The sequence below is a fragment of the Borostomias antarcticus genome, assembly GCF_949987555.1.
Source record: "Borostomias antarcticus genome assembly, chromosome: 11".
Classification (NCBI taxonomy): domain Eukaryota; kingdom Metazoa; phylum Chordata; class Actinopteri; order Stomiiformes; family Stomiidae; genus Borostomias; species Borostomias antarcticus.
The window spans coordinates 15,140,263-15,154,794 of NC_140244.1; the positions used below are offsets into that span (position 1 = coordinate 15,140,263).

At 44.5% G+C, this 14,532-nt stretch overlaps 1 protein-coding gene across 1 annotated transcript; it reads right to left on the bottom strand.

Annotated features, from left to right (window-relative positions):
• Positions 1-787: 787 nt before the first annotated feature.
• Positions 788-13,213, bottom strand: itgb7 (integrin, beta 7; the record flags this gene model as incomplete). The annotated part of the gene is made up of 15 exons (XM_084446093.1): positions 788-853; positions 1,170-1,330; positions 1,751-1,835; positions 2,115-2,239; positions 2,503-2,720; positions 3,038-3,228; positions 3,482-3,625; positions 4,121-4,210; positions 4,472-4,567; positions 6,491-6,646; positions 6,748-6,989; positions 7,349-7,519; positions 7,759-7,960; positions 12,963-13,042; positions 13,156-13,213. 15 exons carry the CDS (start codon positions 13,211-13,213, stop codon positions 788-790), a joined length of 2,085 nt encoding a protein of 694 aa, XP_084302219.1.
• Positions 13,214-14,532: the final 1,319 nt, after the last annotated feature.

Sequence of the window (14,532 nt, forward strand, 5' to 3'; positions counted from 1 at the left end):
TGGTTATTTATTTTTATTTACTTGTTTATTATTATTATTACTATTATATTATTATATTATGTAAACTATTTTTATATTATTATTTTAAAAATAAATTCAGTAGCTCCTTTACCATCACTCTCTCACGTCTGTTAAATTACCAAATTGTAAAACATAATAAACAAGTCCTGTACTGTATGTAGGAAAGCACGGCGTTGGGGTCAAGTTACTGTAATGTTGATATGTAACAGACTGATGGTGGCAGTGGTGTCACATTTGGTTCCCAACTTCCATGTCCTTTACTACCATGTCCTTTACTACCATGTCCTTTACTACCATGTCCTTTACCACCATGTCCTTTACTATCATGTCCTTTACTACCATGTCCTTTACTACCATGTCCTTTACTACCATGTCCTTTACTATCATGTCCTTTACTACCATGTCCTTTACTATCATGTCCTTTACCATCATGCCCTTTACTATCATGTCCTTTACTACCATGTCCTTTACTATCATGTTCTTTACTAACATGTTCTTTGAATAAGAGCTTTTCTCTGTTCCACAGTCACATTCTTTCGTTACTGAGGTTCCCTACAGTTATGGTCAGAGTTAAACCCTCAGTTATGGTCAGAGTTAAACCCTCAGTTATGGTCAGATTTAAACCCTCAGTTATGGTCAGAGTTAAACCCTCAGTTATGGTCAGAGTTAAACCCTCAGTTATGGTCAGAGTTAAACCCTCAGTTATGGTCAGAGTTAAGCCCTCTTCATAATGTGCTGACAAATCTTGATTGAACATCTGAATTAATTAGTCGGCCATGTGCATGGGGTTTATAACTGTGGTTGTGGCATCCTGGAACAATGGGTTGTTGGTCTGAAAAATAAAAGGATAAAACAAGTGAGGTCATGTACTGAGCATTACTTCCTGTGGGCTAAGGTCAGTTTACAGAAATAGGCGAGAACTGACAGACAAACTCCAAATTGGGGAAGCAGTAGGCTACAAATAATTTGATTTAAATGCAATTACTGTTGACCCAAACATACACTCCACTGACCCTAACCTCCACAAACCTTATCAAATCAAAGAAGTGAGAAAAGCATTCATCAACAACAATCATTCAACAACACCATTGTTTTGTGAAGTCAGACAGGTTTTCATGTGTAAGGGTTTGTAAGCCGTCATGTCTCACATCTGTCCAGTCCGCCGCCTCCTGCTCTCTGAGGAAGCTGCGATACTCGCGTCGGTAGTGCAGCTCCAGCAGCAGCCGGCTGACCAGGACCACGCTGATACCGATGAAGATGATCCCAGACACAGAGCCGCTGATGATGGCTACGGTCTTGTCAACAGCGCCTGACAGGGGTGGAGAGGACAACATGTTTCATTATTGATAGATGCCTTCCTTTAAAGTGTATGTAACCTCTGCACTATGAGCCTGCTACAAGCTCATTAAATTGCTGTTGCTCTCCCATTAAAAATGTCCCAAAAGAAAGAGCATCTGTACAGTATGTGTGTAATAGGAGTGTAATAGTCTTTACAGCATCAATAAAGGGAGAAGAAAAAGAGTGAGACGAGGCAGCCTGGACACCTGCCTTGACAATCACTCCTAAAATGGCACCCATGTTAGCACTCCTAATATGGCACCCATGTTAGCACTCCTAAAATGGCACCCATGTTAGCACTCCTAAAATGGCAGCCATGTTAGCACATTGTTGGAATAAGCATAGCTCCACAAGATTATGATCATTATTAGAGGTTAACTTGAGGTCTCACGAGGCAGATCTGCATAGAAGACCACAACGTTGCCACCGGAGAATTCCACTTTGTATGAGATGGTGCTGATGGGGCAGGGGAAGTCCTGAGGCCCGGCCAGACGAGAGGGCTTCACTGAGCCACACCATGCTGCACAGCTCTTCTCTGGGCCAAGGTTTTCCTCATTGTCCAGTACACATGTCATACAGCCCCTGGATATGAATGGTAAAAGGTATATAAACATGTCGGTGTTATATAGAACCATGTGTTCACTGGTCCTGTGACCTCGCCAGCTGCCTGACTCAAGGTACTTTAAAAGGGGAAAAAAAGTATCTCACTTGAACATTTGGCATGTGTTGGTTATCATTGAGCAGTGCTTGCCCACAAAGTCCTTGTTGCATTGGCACTGGTTGCAGCGGCATGTTCCCTGTCCGCTGCACAGCCCCCCAGCGCCGGTCACACACTTGTCCTGGTCTCTGGAGCACTCACAGGCCCGGCCCGCGTGGCTGGCTGAACACACACATGCTCCGCATGTACACACCCCATGTCCTGTAGAAGCCCGGGAGATGTTCATGTTTGTTTGGATCGAGGCAATGAAAAAGTTTTGGGTCGGGTGAAGGATTTGGGACTGAAACATGTTATTTCCGCCGCTCTTCGGACATGATGTATGAACTACATACAGAGCATGTAGTTGTGATGTCATTCACCCCCACAGAGCATGTGGTTGTGATGTCACTCACCCCCACAGAGCATGTGGTTGTGATGTCACTCACCCCCACAGAGCATGTGGTTGTGTCGGGGACAGATGCCGTCATCACACTCGCAGAAGTCGCCACGGTAACTGCCCAGGCACCTACACTTGCCACACTCGCAGATCCCCTGCCCACTGCAGAGCGGTGCAGAGTTGCCTTGGCGACAGGTCACGTCCACAGAGCTGGTGCCCTGGGGCTGCTCACACTCACACCTCTGGCCCAGGCGTCCCTCAACACAGCTGTGAACACCACATTCAGGTTCAACACACATGACCAACACAGCTGTGAACGCCACGTTCAGGTTCAACACACATGACCAACACAGCTGTGGACACGTCACAGGTTCAACACACATGACCAACACAGCTGTGGACACGTCACAGGTTCAACACACATGACCAACACAGCTGCGGAACAAGTCATTTAAGCGCATCAAACATGAACAGCACTTGGTACCCCGAGCTTTGAAAGGTTAAAGACTTCTTAACTTTTTAATTAATAAGCAATTGAATCAAGCCATTGGGTTAAATGACTCTGTCCTTTAACTGGGACCTGCCTGCAGGAGCCACAGCTCAGGGTCCCGTTGTAGCTGCAGTGGGAGGAGCTTCTCTCGGTGTCCTGGCAGTCACAGTCACACAGCGTCTCCACAGACACCGTCAGGGTGTCAGAGATGCCCTGAACTTTTATTTGAAACTGCTGTTTCTCATTCAGACATTTTGTGATGTTCAGCCGCACCGTGAAGTCGACCTACAACATGTGAAAGGGAATGGTTGACAAAAGATAACGCTGCAAGTTTAATCTGTACCTGCATCACCAGGAACTTTCCTGGTTCACACCCCTCCACTTCCTGGTTCATACCCCTCCACTTTCTGGTTCATACCCCTCCACTTCCTGGTTCATACCCCTCCACTTCCTGGTTCATACCCCTCCACTTCCTGGTTCATACCCCTCCACTTCCTGGTTCATACCCCTCCACTTCCAAAACCATATATGGGCAAACCTGCTCATTGATCTTCACATTCATGCACTCTCCCCTCCTCTGCCAGGGGGCGCTGGCCTCTCCAGAGACACATTTTGACCTGTAGGACACCTCTAGGCCTGGAGGGGCGCCCTGCTGCTCCAGTAGGATGGTAGAGGACAGGTTCTACGGACCGATACGGCACACATCAATCATTAATACATCTGTAAGACCTGTCCTGTCTTTCTATAAGGTGTGTTGTAATGAAGGAGTATTTTATTACTAATCCTTTGCACTATTTGCACATTTATATTGCTGAATTGTTGAATGTCATTAAGTGCACCCCAGTAGTTGGTCTTCCTCACAAAAAAAGTTTTACTTTTTTTTTTGTTGCGAAGAAGTCTGGCTTCCAGGCTAGTTGGGAGCATCCATGTTGATTAACTGTGGCAGAGAACAGCTGCCAGTTTTTGTCTGTCTCTTCTGTTGGTAGGACCCTGGACAGCTGCTCACAGACAGGCCTCTCCTTTATGTCAAACTACTTGTTGTCATGTTGAGGGGTGAATAAGCACCATCCCAGCACCTTTCTGACTGTGAATCCAGCTGCTAATCGTCTCAAGCCATAGATGGACAGGCGATACAGTTTGTATTGTCTTACGGGGATAAGGATATTTATATACTCACACTGTAGGCCTCTGAGATGAGCTGGACAATATTGCTCGAGTCATTCCTCAAAACCCCCACCACCGATTGAGGGATTAGTTTACTCAATGCCTAGTGAGGGAGAGCATATGACATTTTTCAAACCTGTTTGAAAAATGTCATAACTATCTGTAGAGCCTGCAGCAAAGATCAACATTCAAGACTTGGCCTCTTCGGCCATACCAGGCGTAACAAAACAAGCTGATATTAAATTGGTACAATGTACCTGTAGTCTGTTTGTTTACATTATTGTCTTGCACAAGCGTTCAGCCCTCTGTGGTTTAAACAAATAAAGCTTTGATTGATTGATTGATTGATTGATTGATTGATTACCTGGTAAGCAGGAACACTGTCCTCAGTGACGGCAAAGATGAGCTGGATATTATTGGCAGCGAGGACCCGAGCCAGATGTCCAACTGAGGGGTAGTCCTGAGACACATGGACACACAGGAGAACATGGACACACAGGAGAACATGGACACACAGGAGAACAGAAACACACAGGAGAACAGGAACACACAGGAGAACAGGAACACACAGGAGAACATGAACACACAGCGAGAGAACATAGCATGTTGCATGTAAAACCATGTGAAACCATGTGGAACCATATGGAACCATGCAGGATTTAGATTCAGATCTTTATTTGTCACATGTAAACATACGGTGTCCAATCAGAGTGACATGTTGCTTCCGGCTCCGTGACGTGCTCAAGTACACACAGGTCCTTCAGGTTCAGGTAGGGTTCAAACCAGTCTAGCACTGTGCCAGAAATTCCCAGCCAGTTTTCCAGTCAGCCTAGTAATACATGTATGTTTTGGGCAACCGTGTCGAATGCAGCGTTGAGATCCAGTAATACTAAGACTGAAATTCAGCCATTGTCTGTGTTTAAATGGATGTCATTGAAGACCTTAATAAGAGCAGTCTCAGTGCTGTGGTGTGGTCGAAAACCTGACTGGAAGACATTAAAACAATTATTTAGTGCCAGGAAGTGTATTTAGTACGGGGGGGCATGGATGTGTTATGTACATGCTATATTATGAATAAATAATCCTGTGTGTGAGTTATGCTGTTGTCTGCATTCACATGTATGGTGATGTTATATACACTAGATCAGTGTTTCTAAACCAGGGGTCCATGGGCTCTGTGATCCCTGGCATAATTACAGGGGGTCCTTGGGAAAGTGTTTACACTTTTTCTTTTTGTATTTTTGTTAAAGGTATCAAAAATATGTTTAATGTTTAAGCCCATCATATTTAACAAAAAAGAATACTGTTATAAAATGAAGCAGTCGGCTAGGCTTATTCGCACACATTTACAACTCTCACATTAGCGGAGCTAACTCATTCTTGAAACAATGATTCACAATTGATTCAATCAGATCGCAAATGAAGTGTCATAGAAGCCATAACGTGTACAATTTGTACTTTTTATGGTGCATAAAAAAGTGTGGGGAAAAAGCTTGAAACTGCCCTTTCTTAATGTGGCAGGGAGCACTGCCCCTGATTGATTTGCAGCAAAGACAGGAACAGGATGTGCATACTGTATATGGTCACATCAATTTCAGCTCAGAACTCCCCTACAAGTAGGAAGTCCATATATGGGCAATACCAATTAGTTTAATCAGTCAGGTTCACAGGTGTTATAAAAAAAGGGTAGTTAGGAGCCCTGTGTAACTTCCCCTGTCAGAACCTCTCTGGTGCCAGTGTGTGCTGCTTGGATGGTAGATCCATCAGATCCAGATGGTAGATCCATGTGTACAGCTAACAAAAGTGTGTTTTAAAGGACAGGTTCGGAATTTAGCATTAAAGGACTGTGCTCGTTTTTGACCTTCCTGGACCTTATTTACGGCATATTATAAGACGTTTCACTCACCGAGATAACTTTGGTGCAATTCGGAGGCCTGTAGAAGAAATTTAAAATCCAGCGCGAGCCAAGTATATCTATGTAATGGCGGTGGACGGGGCACTGAGAATGCAGCTTCTAAAAAATCTATTTTCTGCCGCGAAACGGCTGTTTTCATCAATCTGTCTTTATGAATTGCTAGTTGTGCTTACATAGAGCGTAGGCCTGTTGTGGTTTTTCACATGCCTCTGTAATATGATCTTTAGAAACTTCTTTAGAAACGAAATGGCTTCCCCACTCGCTGTGCGCATGCGTGCTGGAGCAAGTGAGGAAGCTATTTCGTTTCTAAAGATGTTTCAAAGGCGCTCAAAGGCTGAGAACCACTGCTCTAGATATTTGCAACTGTGTACAAACAGCTAAATGAATACAAGTGAGTGATAATCAGTAATTTGTGATGGAAGCAAAGTCTTTATCATTAACCTAATTTTAAAAAGCTGACTCACTCACATATTTGGTGCCCTCATCGATCCCCTTGTCATTGAGGTGGCACTTCCCATCATGAGGCTCATAGATTCCAGCCAGCCGGCCGTCTCCAGCCACATGGAACGTGTCATCTGACGTGTAGACCAGGATCCGCGTGACTTTGCGCCAATTAATCACATCCTGCCGTGGCCAGACAAACAGAGAAGGAAGACGCAGCAATGGGCAGTGAGGGATCGAGTCGAGACACAGAGAGAGAGAGAGAGAGAGAGAGAGAGTCTTACATGGCACACAGCAGCCTGCATGATGGCGTCCAGGCCGGCCTCGGGAGAGTCCAGGTTCCCAGAGATGCTCTGGTTGCTGACCCTCCTCTTGAACTCTGACGCGTCTGTGGTGAGATTCAGGATGTTGTGGAAGCTGAAGGCTGGTTGGCAGATGTGCATCCGGCTGGGACACGGGTCCCTCCTCCTGGCCCTCACCTGGCTCACATACGGCAGGACCACCTTATCCACAAAGGAGCCGAAGCCTAACAGACAGTAGGGCAAGGTTGGTAATCACACAACAACATGGATAATCCCTCTGGTACATCATCCCTCTGGTTCATCATCCCTCTGGTTCATCATCCCTCTGGTACATCATCCCTCCGGTACATCATCCCTCTGGTACATCATCCCTCTGGTACATCATCCCTCCGGTACATCATCCCTCTTGTACATCATCCCTCTGGTACATCATCCCTCCGGTACATCATCCCTCTGGTACTGTACTTTAAATTTGACAGTACTGTATGTACAGATAGAGTGAACAGAACTGAAAGTGTGTCACTCTGAAATCAGCTCATGAAGGCAGTGCCTCAGTGGTGGTGGTGGTGATGGCAGATCTTACCAATGCGAACATTCTTGGTGTTCTTCTTTAGTGTTTGGAGGATGACCTCTCCCAGGTTCTTGATCATGTCCAGGTCGTCCTTCATTGAGAAGGACAGGTCCATCAAGTAGTAGAGGTCGATGGGGTAGCCCTCGGCTCTCTTGAACGACACTTTGAATTCATGGGGGTCACCTGGGAATGGTGGGGTCAATGGAGAGGTTATCAGCAGCAGTGTCATCGGTGCCAGTGCTACTGTACACACAAGGCTATTTCAGTGCAAATGTTTAATTATGAACTACGGGGGGTCACTTGGACAGTCTGTGACCAGGCTGGAGTTGTAAGATCTGGCTTGGCCCCACATGACTCTGTTAACAGAGTCACTCAGCCAGTCCCATGCGAGCCCAAGTAAAGACGTCACCGTCGCTCCTCACCGACTCTCAGTTTGACGTGGAGGTTCTGTGGTGAGAGTTGCACCACATTGTTTTCTTTGCTGCTCAGTTCCTGGTTCTTCAGGAAGTCGTGTTCAGGCCAGGGGTCGATGACGTTCTCCTGCTCCTCAGAACAGCCCCTGCTCCTCAGAGACTCAGCCGTGTCGCACCGCCGCTCGCTGGACTCGCCCGCCTTCAGGAAGTCCTGGGGGGGGGGAACATCCCAGCTGACTATCAATGCATCTTCAAAGGGCCATTCTGCCATTCAGGCCTACCTGTAGCACTTGTGCTTGTCTTGCTGTGTGCTTGTCTTGCTGTGTGGGTGTTTCAGGGTTATCTTAGTCATGATCAGTATGGCAACGGTCAAGAGAGATGCGTTTACATTTTGCCTGTCCAATCAGCACCCAGTTGAGGTGATGACAAAAATCATCCTGTAAATATGGCGCCTTGAACCTGAGGGAGGAATGTTGTGTATTTTATATTTATATTTCACGTGTGAAGTTTTAATAGACCTCACATGTATTTAGAAGTTTTAATAGACTTTACATGCATTAGTATGAATAAATGAATAAATAAATAAATAAATAAATAAATAAATAAACTATATGCACTCTGTGTATCTCAATGATAATGATTCAACACTGACAAAGCAGGCCCTGTCTGTGTAAATCAGAAGTTTGGCAAGGATACCAGACTAGGGTGCTAAGGTAGTGCGTAAGATTGACCATAGCGACCATATGACAGGCATATAAATTAGGATTTGATGAAGTGAACAAAGGATATTAAAACTAAAGTTTGTAATGAATTGAGTTATTGAAGAGTGGACAAGGGAGGGATGACCATAGAAAGTGTGACTGATAAGGTCTAAATTTAACCTAGATACTGTAGGCACCAGACAGCTGAATCAACAGTACAACTGGGAAAAACCCAAAGATATACAGTAGGACCGAAGAGTGGGCACTGCCTTAAATTTTAATAACTTGAACCATAAATGTTAAAGCCACCTGTGACAACTGCTAGAAAAAGAAATGATAGAACTGGTCTCCTGTATGAAGAGCCTCTCTAGTCTCCTGCAGGACACTCACTCACTGAGTGTATTTGCTCTTGTGGAAATAAACAGCCTGTTGATCGCCTCTGGACGCAGTGTTTCTGCATTACTGAATTTGATTGTATTGACAAAGTGTGGCAAGTATAGTTTAAATTGTATTCAAATTTAGTCTTAAATTATACTTGGAACACTGTCTAAATATATGTGAAGACTAAATACACAACACTCAGTATACCCAGGCCCGTGCATAAGGGTGGATAAAGGGTAACGCTTTGGGGGGCCCAGCCCAGCCCATGAAAATACAATTTTAAAACAAAATAAAATAAAATAATCACTTACTAGAACAAAACTATATTTTACCCAAATGTGGTTCGTTGCTTTAATAAAATGTAGCATATTACCAAATTACCCCCCCTCCCTCCCCCAAAATGGTATAGCCAAGTCCAATTGTGTGCAACTTCATGTGTGTTGTTCAAAACTCACCCTACGCGGGAGAAAAAAACTACTGGTCAATATCCACTTTAACTAGCCAGGTAACTTGTTGTATTGTTAGGAATTAGCTATGCCGGGACCTACACATAAATCTGGATCGCAGAAAAGGAAGGAGAAAAAACACAGGGAGCAATCGAGGGCACTGGACCCGAATAAACAAAATGTTCTTACACACTTTTTTGTATCAGCGCAGAAGAGCCAGGGTAACGTTAACTGCCAAGAAGTAGAAGAGCTAGCTAACGATGAGCATTTATGGTGACATCTGCATTGCGCTGTGGATATTTTGCACACTACCTATAAGTGTAGCAGGAGGAGAGAGATCATTCAGCAAATTAGAAATAATAAAGAATTATATGCGCTCCACAATGAGTCAGGAGAGGCTCAATAACCATACTCTCCATTGAGTGCGAACTGGCTCAGAAGATTGACTTTAAAGACATTATAAAGGACTTTGCATCCAGGAAGACCAGGAGGATGTTGCTGTAAGAGCCTGAGGCAAAGAGGAAGAAGCTATAAGGTAGGAAAATATACTTTCTACATCTAAGCATTGTGTTTTGAGTGTAGCAGATCTTTGTTGACCTGGTTGTAAGGGTTTATGTGTGTGTGTGTGTGTGTGTGTGTGTGTGTGTGTGTGTGTGTGTGTGTGTGTGTGAGAGAGAGAGAGAGAGAGAGAGAGAGAGAGAGCGAGTGGGTGTGCGTGCCTGCACATCATGTGTGCTTATCTAGCCCTTAACACTGCGTAAGTCTCTCTGTTTGAGAGCACATTGGTTTGAGTGAAGCAGGTTTTGGGGGGGGGGGGGGGGGCATTCACTGGACTTTTTCTGGTGCCCAGTCATTACTTTGCACGGGCCTGAGTATACCCACGTCTTATCATTGATGTACAATCAACAAATAGAAGATCAGAATATTTGCTGTTACAGTATACCCATTTCTTCAGTCACTACTACACTTCTGCTTATCTCAACAGTGACCTTATTATGTGCTCCACATGCAAGATATGCTTGCACCGGCTCAAACGGCTAACCCACAAAAATGTAAATGCAACCACTCGCCTTGCCTCCTGTAAAAGATTAGCACAGTGACGCACATAACTAGATGAGTAAGTGGAGCAAAACTAGAGCAGGTTAACCTCAAATTCAGATGTCTACCCACCATACCCTGTACCTCTCTGTTAGACAGTTTTTAACTGTAAATCCTCCAGAAAACAGACTATAAGTATAATTTACGAATTACTTAACACACGATTTGACACCTTTAGTCCTCCTTAAAAATACGTGGGAAACAAGATTTAGATGAGCCAATCTTGCACAACACTTGGCACAAAGTAATTCAGAAAATGTTCTCATCTTCCATATGTCTTAGGCATGCTGTTGTCCAATTTAAAATTGTTCACTGTCTGCACTGGTCCAAAGTCAGACTCTCTAAGATCAATCCCGACATGATCCCACATGTAATCCATGCAGACAGGCTCAACCCACTCTGATGCACATGCTTTTGTGTCCAAAGCTTTACACATTCTGGCAAACCATCTTTGAAACTTTCACTAAGTTATTTGGGAAAGCAGAACCATCCCCTCTCATTGACCCCAGAGGACACTCCTCTTAGATGGGGGTAAATCAGCATGCTGACCTTCTGCACTTTCCTGGCCAGGAGACTGATATTATTTCAATGGAAGGATCCTGTCCCACTGACGTTAGGCGTTGGATCAGGGAAGTCATGTAGCATCTTCAACCTGACAAGATCTGATATGCTGTCAGAGGAGCTGCTAGCACATCTCACATGATCTGGCAGCCTTTTTAACCTTATATGGAAGGTGACAGCATAACAATGTAAACTTTCTTTGCCATTTAATTTTACTTTTGTTATTCATTTGCCTTTTATGGTTGTCTAGCTATGCACAATGTATGGTATTTATGTTGTGTATGCCTGGGTTATATTGTATTGTGAGAAACATAATAAAAAGACTTTGATCCCCTCCAAAAAACTAGACTAGGTCCAGCCTGGCTTATGGGCTGGTGCCATCTTGTTTCTCTTCAGGACTGGTTAGTAGGACGGAACCAGCTAGCCATGCCATCCAAATAACGATGAACTGTAATTACATGGAATCTAATGTCTGCTAAATGAAGATAGGTCTTGTCATCTGGACACACCAGTTCCAATGCTTTCAATGGGCGGCAGTATAGCTCAGGAGGTAGTGTGGGTTGTCCAATGATCGTAGGGTCGGCGGTTCGTCCTTCTGACAAAATGTCGAAGTGTCCTTGGGCAAGACACTGAACCCCAAATTGCTCCCAGTGAGCAGGCTAGCACCACGCATGACAGCTGCCGCCATTGGTGTGTGAGTGTGTGTGTGAATGGGTGAATGAGAGGCCTTCATTGTAAAGCGCTTTGCATAAGTGCAGTCAATTTACCATTTATCAATGCTAATCCAGCACAATACGATTCATTGCGAGTTAATTTGTGGGATGTGATGTGCAATTTAGAAATTGCCCCCCATGCTCTGGCAAACTATGATTGCGCCGCAAAACTGTGTCGGTATCGTACCTACACTCTCACGCTTTCGTTCTCAATGGAATGACATCACGGAGTGGGCGTGGAGGAGGGGCAGCTCATTTGCATAGGAAAAAAAACCCTCAATCCTGGCGGTTTGGAGCGCAGCTCAAAATAGGCATATTGGGCTTGGTATAACACTCAATCCGAGTGGTATTTTCGGGTAAAACACTCAAAGACGTATTGGGGACCCCAAAGACTTATTTTAAATTGTTGGAAATTTGCATTTTGTGTGTCCTTTAAGGCTTTTCACACACAGCTTATGAGCCACATTCAGAGAGCATTCACACACGCTCACACATTCACATACACACACCCACACACACACACACACACACACACACTCTCACACACACACACACACACACACACACGCATTCACACATGTTCACACACGCTCACACATTCACACACGCACACACATTCACACACACTCACATTCACACACACATGCTCACACACACACACACACACACACACATTCACACACGCTCACACATGCTCACACATTCACACACGCACACACACACACATGCTCACACACGCTCACACACGCTCACATTCACACACGCTCACACATTCTCACACACACACACACATTCACACACGCTCACACATTCACACACGCACACACACACACACACACACACACATACACACACAAACACACGCACACACACACACTCACGCACACACATTCCCTAAAACACAGAGCAAGCTGACTGGCTGAGAGGAACCAATGGGAGAGACGGCAACAAGGAAGTGAGCATTATGCTACAAAATCACACAGTGATCTGCAACACAGCACCATTGAAATGACTGAGACATGAAACATGACTGCTTGAATGGGAAAAGAGGTCAGACCGGCAGATGGAACCTACTTCTCAAGGAAGTGAGCATTATGTGCAAATAGTGGTACCAAGTCGAAAAGCCAGTGAGCTGAAATACATGACACCTTTCAAATACGTACAAACACCTGACTGCTTGAGCCGAAAAATAGATATGTAGCCAAAAGATATGTTACCAAAAGTAAGCCAACTGTAAATGCTTTTGGAAATGTGTAAAAAGAAAAAGTGCTCATAAACTAAGGACTAGAATGAAAAAGGCCGGACTGACTCACCCTCTTTTTGCACCAAGCACATCCTGGACTCCTCAGGCACTCTGAGCAGTTGCGCTGAGACACACACTCCTGAGCTGCCCCTGACAGCAGAGCAAAACACAGCTTGACCACTCACACACTTGAGACCAGACCATAACAACATTACAAGATCATCTTAGCTTCAGAGCTAATGAGTAGAGGTGAGGACTCCTACCCTGCACTCCTGGGCACTGACCCACACAGAGGAGGAGGACGAGGGCTAGAAGAGACATGCTGAGCATGTCCTGAGGATGAGAGGGTCCTGAGGATGAGAGTGTCCTGAGGATGAGAGGGTCCTGAGGATGAGGGTCCTGAGGATGAGTGTCCTGAGGATGAGAGGGTCCTGAGGATGAGTGTGTCCTGAGGATGAGAGGGTCCTGAGGATGAGTGGGTCCTGAGGAGGAGTGTCCTGAGGATGAGAGAGTCCTGAGGAGATAAGGAGACATGACATTAATAATGTCCACTATAATGTGTAACAATTGCAAAATAACACAGGGAGAGAGGATGAGAGAGAGGATGAGAGAGAGGATGAGAGAGGGGATGAGAGAGGGGATGAGAGAGAGGATGAGAGTGTCCTCAGGTAAGAGATGGTGTTCTGGGGAAGCAGCTACGGGGTGGAAAGGACCACAGAACAATTCCCCTGAACACAAGAGAGGGGATATCACACCAATACAAGATCTAACTGAACACAAGAGAGGGGATATCACACCAATACAAGATCTAATTGAACACAAGAGAGGATATCACACCAATACAAGATCTAACTGAACACAAGAGAGGGGATATCACACCAATACAAGATCTAATTGAACACAAGAGAGGATATCACACCAATACAAGATCTAACTGAACACAAGAGAGGATATCACACCAATACAAGATCTAACTGAACACAAGAGGGGATATCACACCAATACAAGATCTAACTGAACACAAGAGGGGATATCACACCAATACAAGATCTAACTGAACACAAGAGAGGAGATATCACACCAATACAAGATTTAACTGAACACAAGAGAGGATATCACACCAATACAATATTTAACTGAACACAAGAGGGGATATCACACCAATACAAGATCTAACTGAACACAAGAGAGGATATCACACCAATACAAGATTTAACTGAACACAAGAGGGGATATCACACCAATACAAGATCTAACTGAACACAAGAGAGGGGATATCACACCAATACAAGATCTAACTGAACACAAGAGGGGATATCACACCAATACAAGAAATTACTGAACACAAGAGAGGATAGCACACCAATACAAGATTTAACTGAACAGAAGAGAAGATATCACACCAATACAAGATCTAACTGAACACAAGAGGGGATATCACACCAATACAAGATCTAACTGAACACAAGAGGGGATATCACACCAATACAAGATCTAACTGGAGATACATTTTCTCAAAAACTCTGAATAAGTAGAGCTTTAACTTTAGTGTTGCCTCTAAACACAAGTCTCTCAAATTAACTGGGCATCATGAACTGGAATCAGAATGAATGAACTTTGCTCTCTCCTCTTCTGTTCAC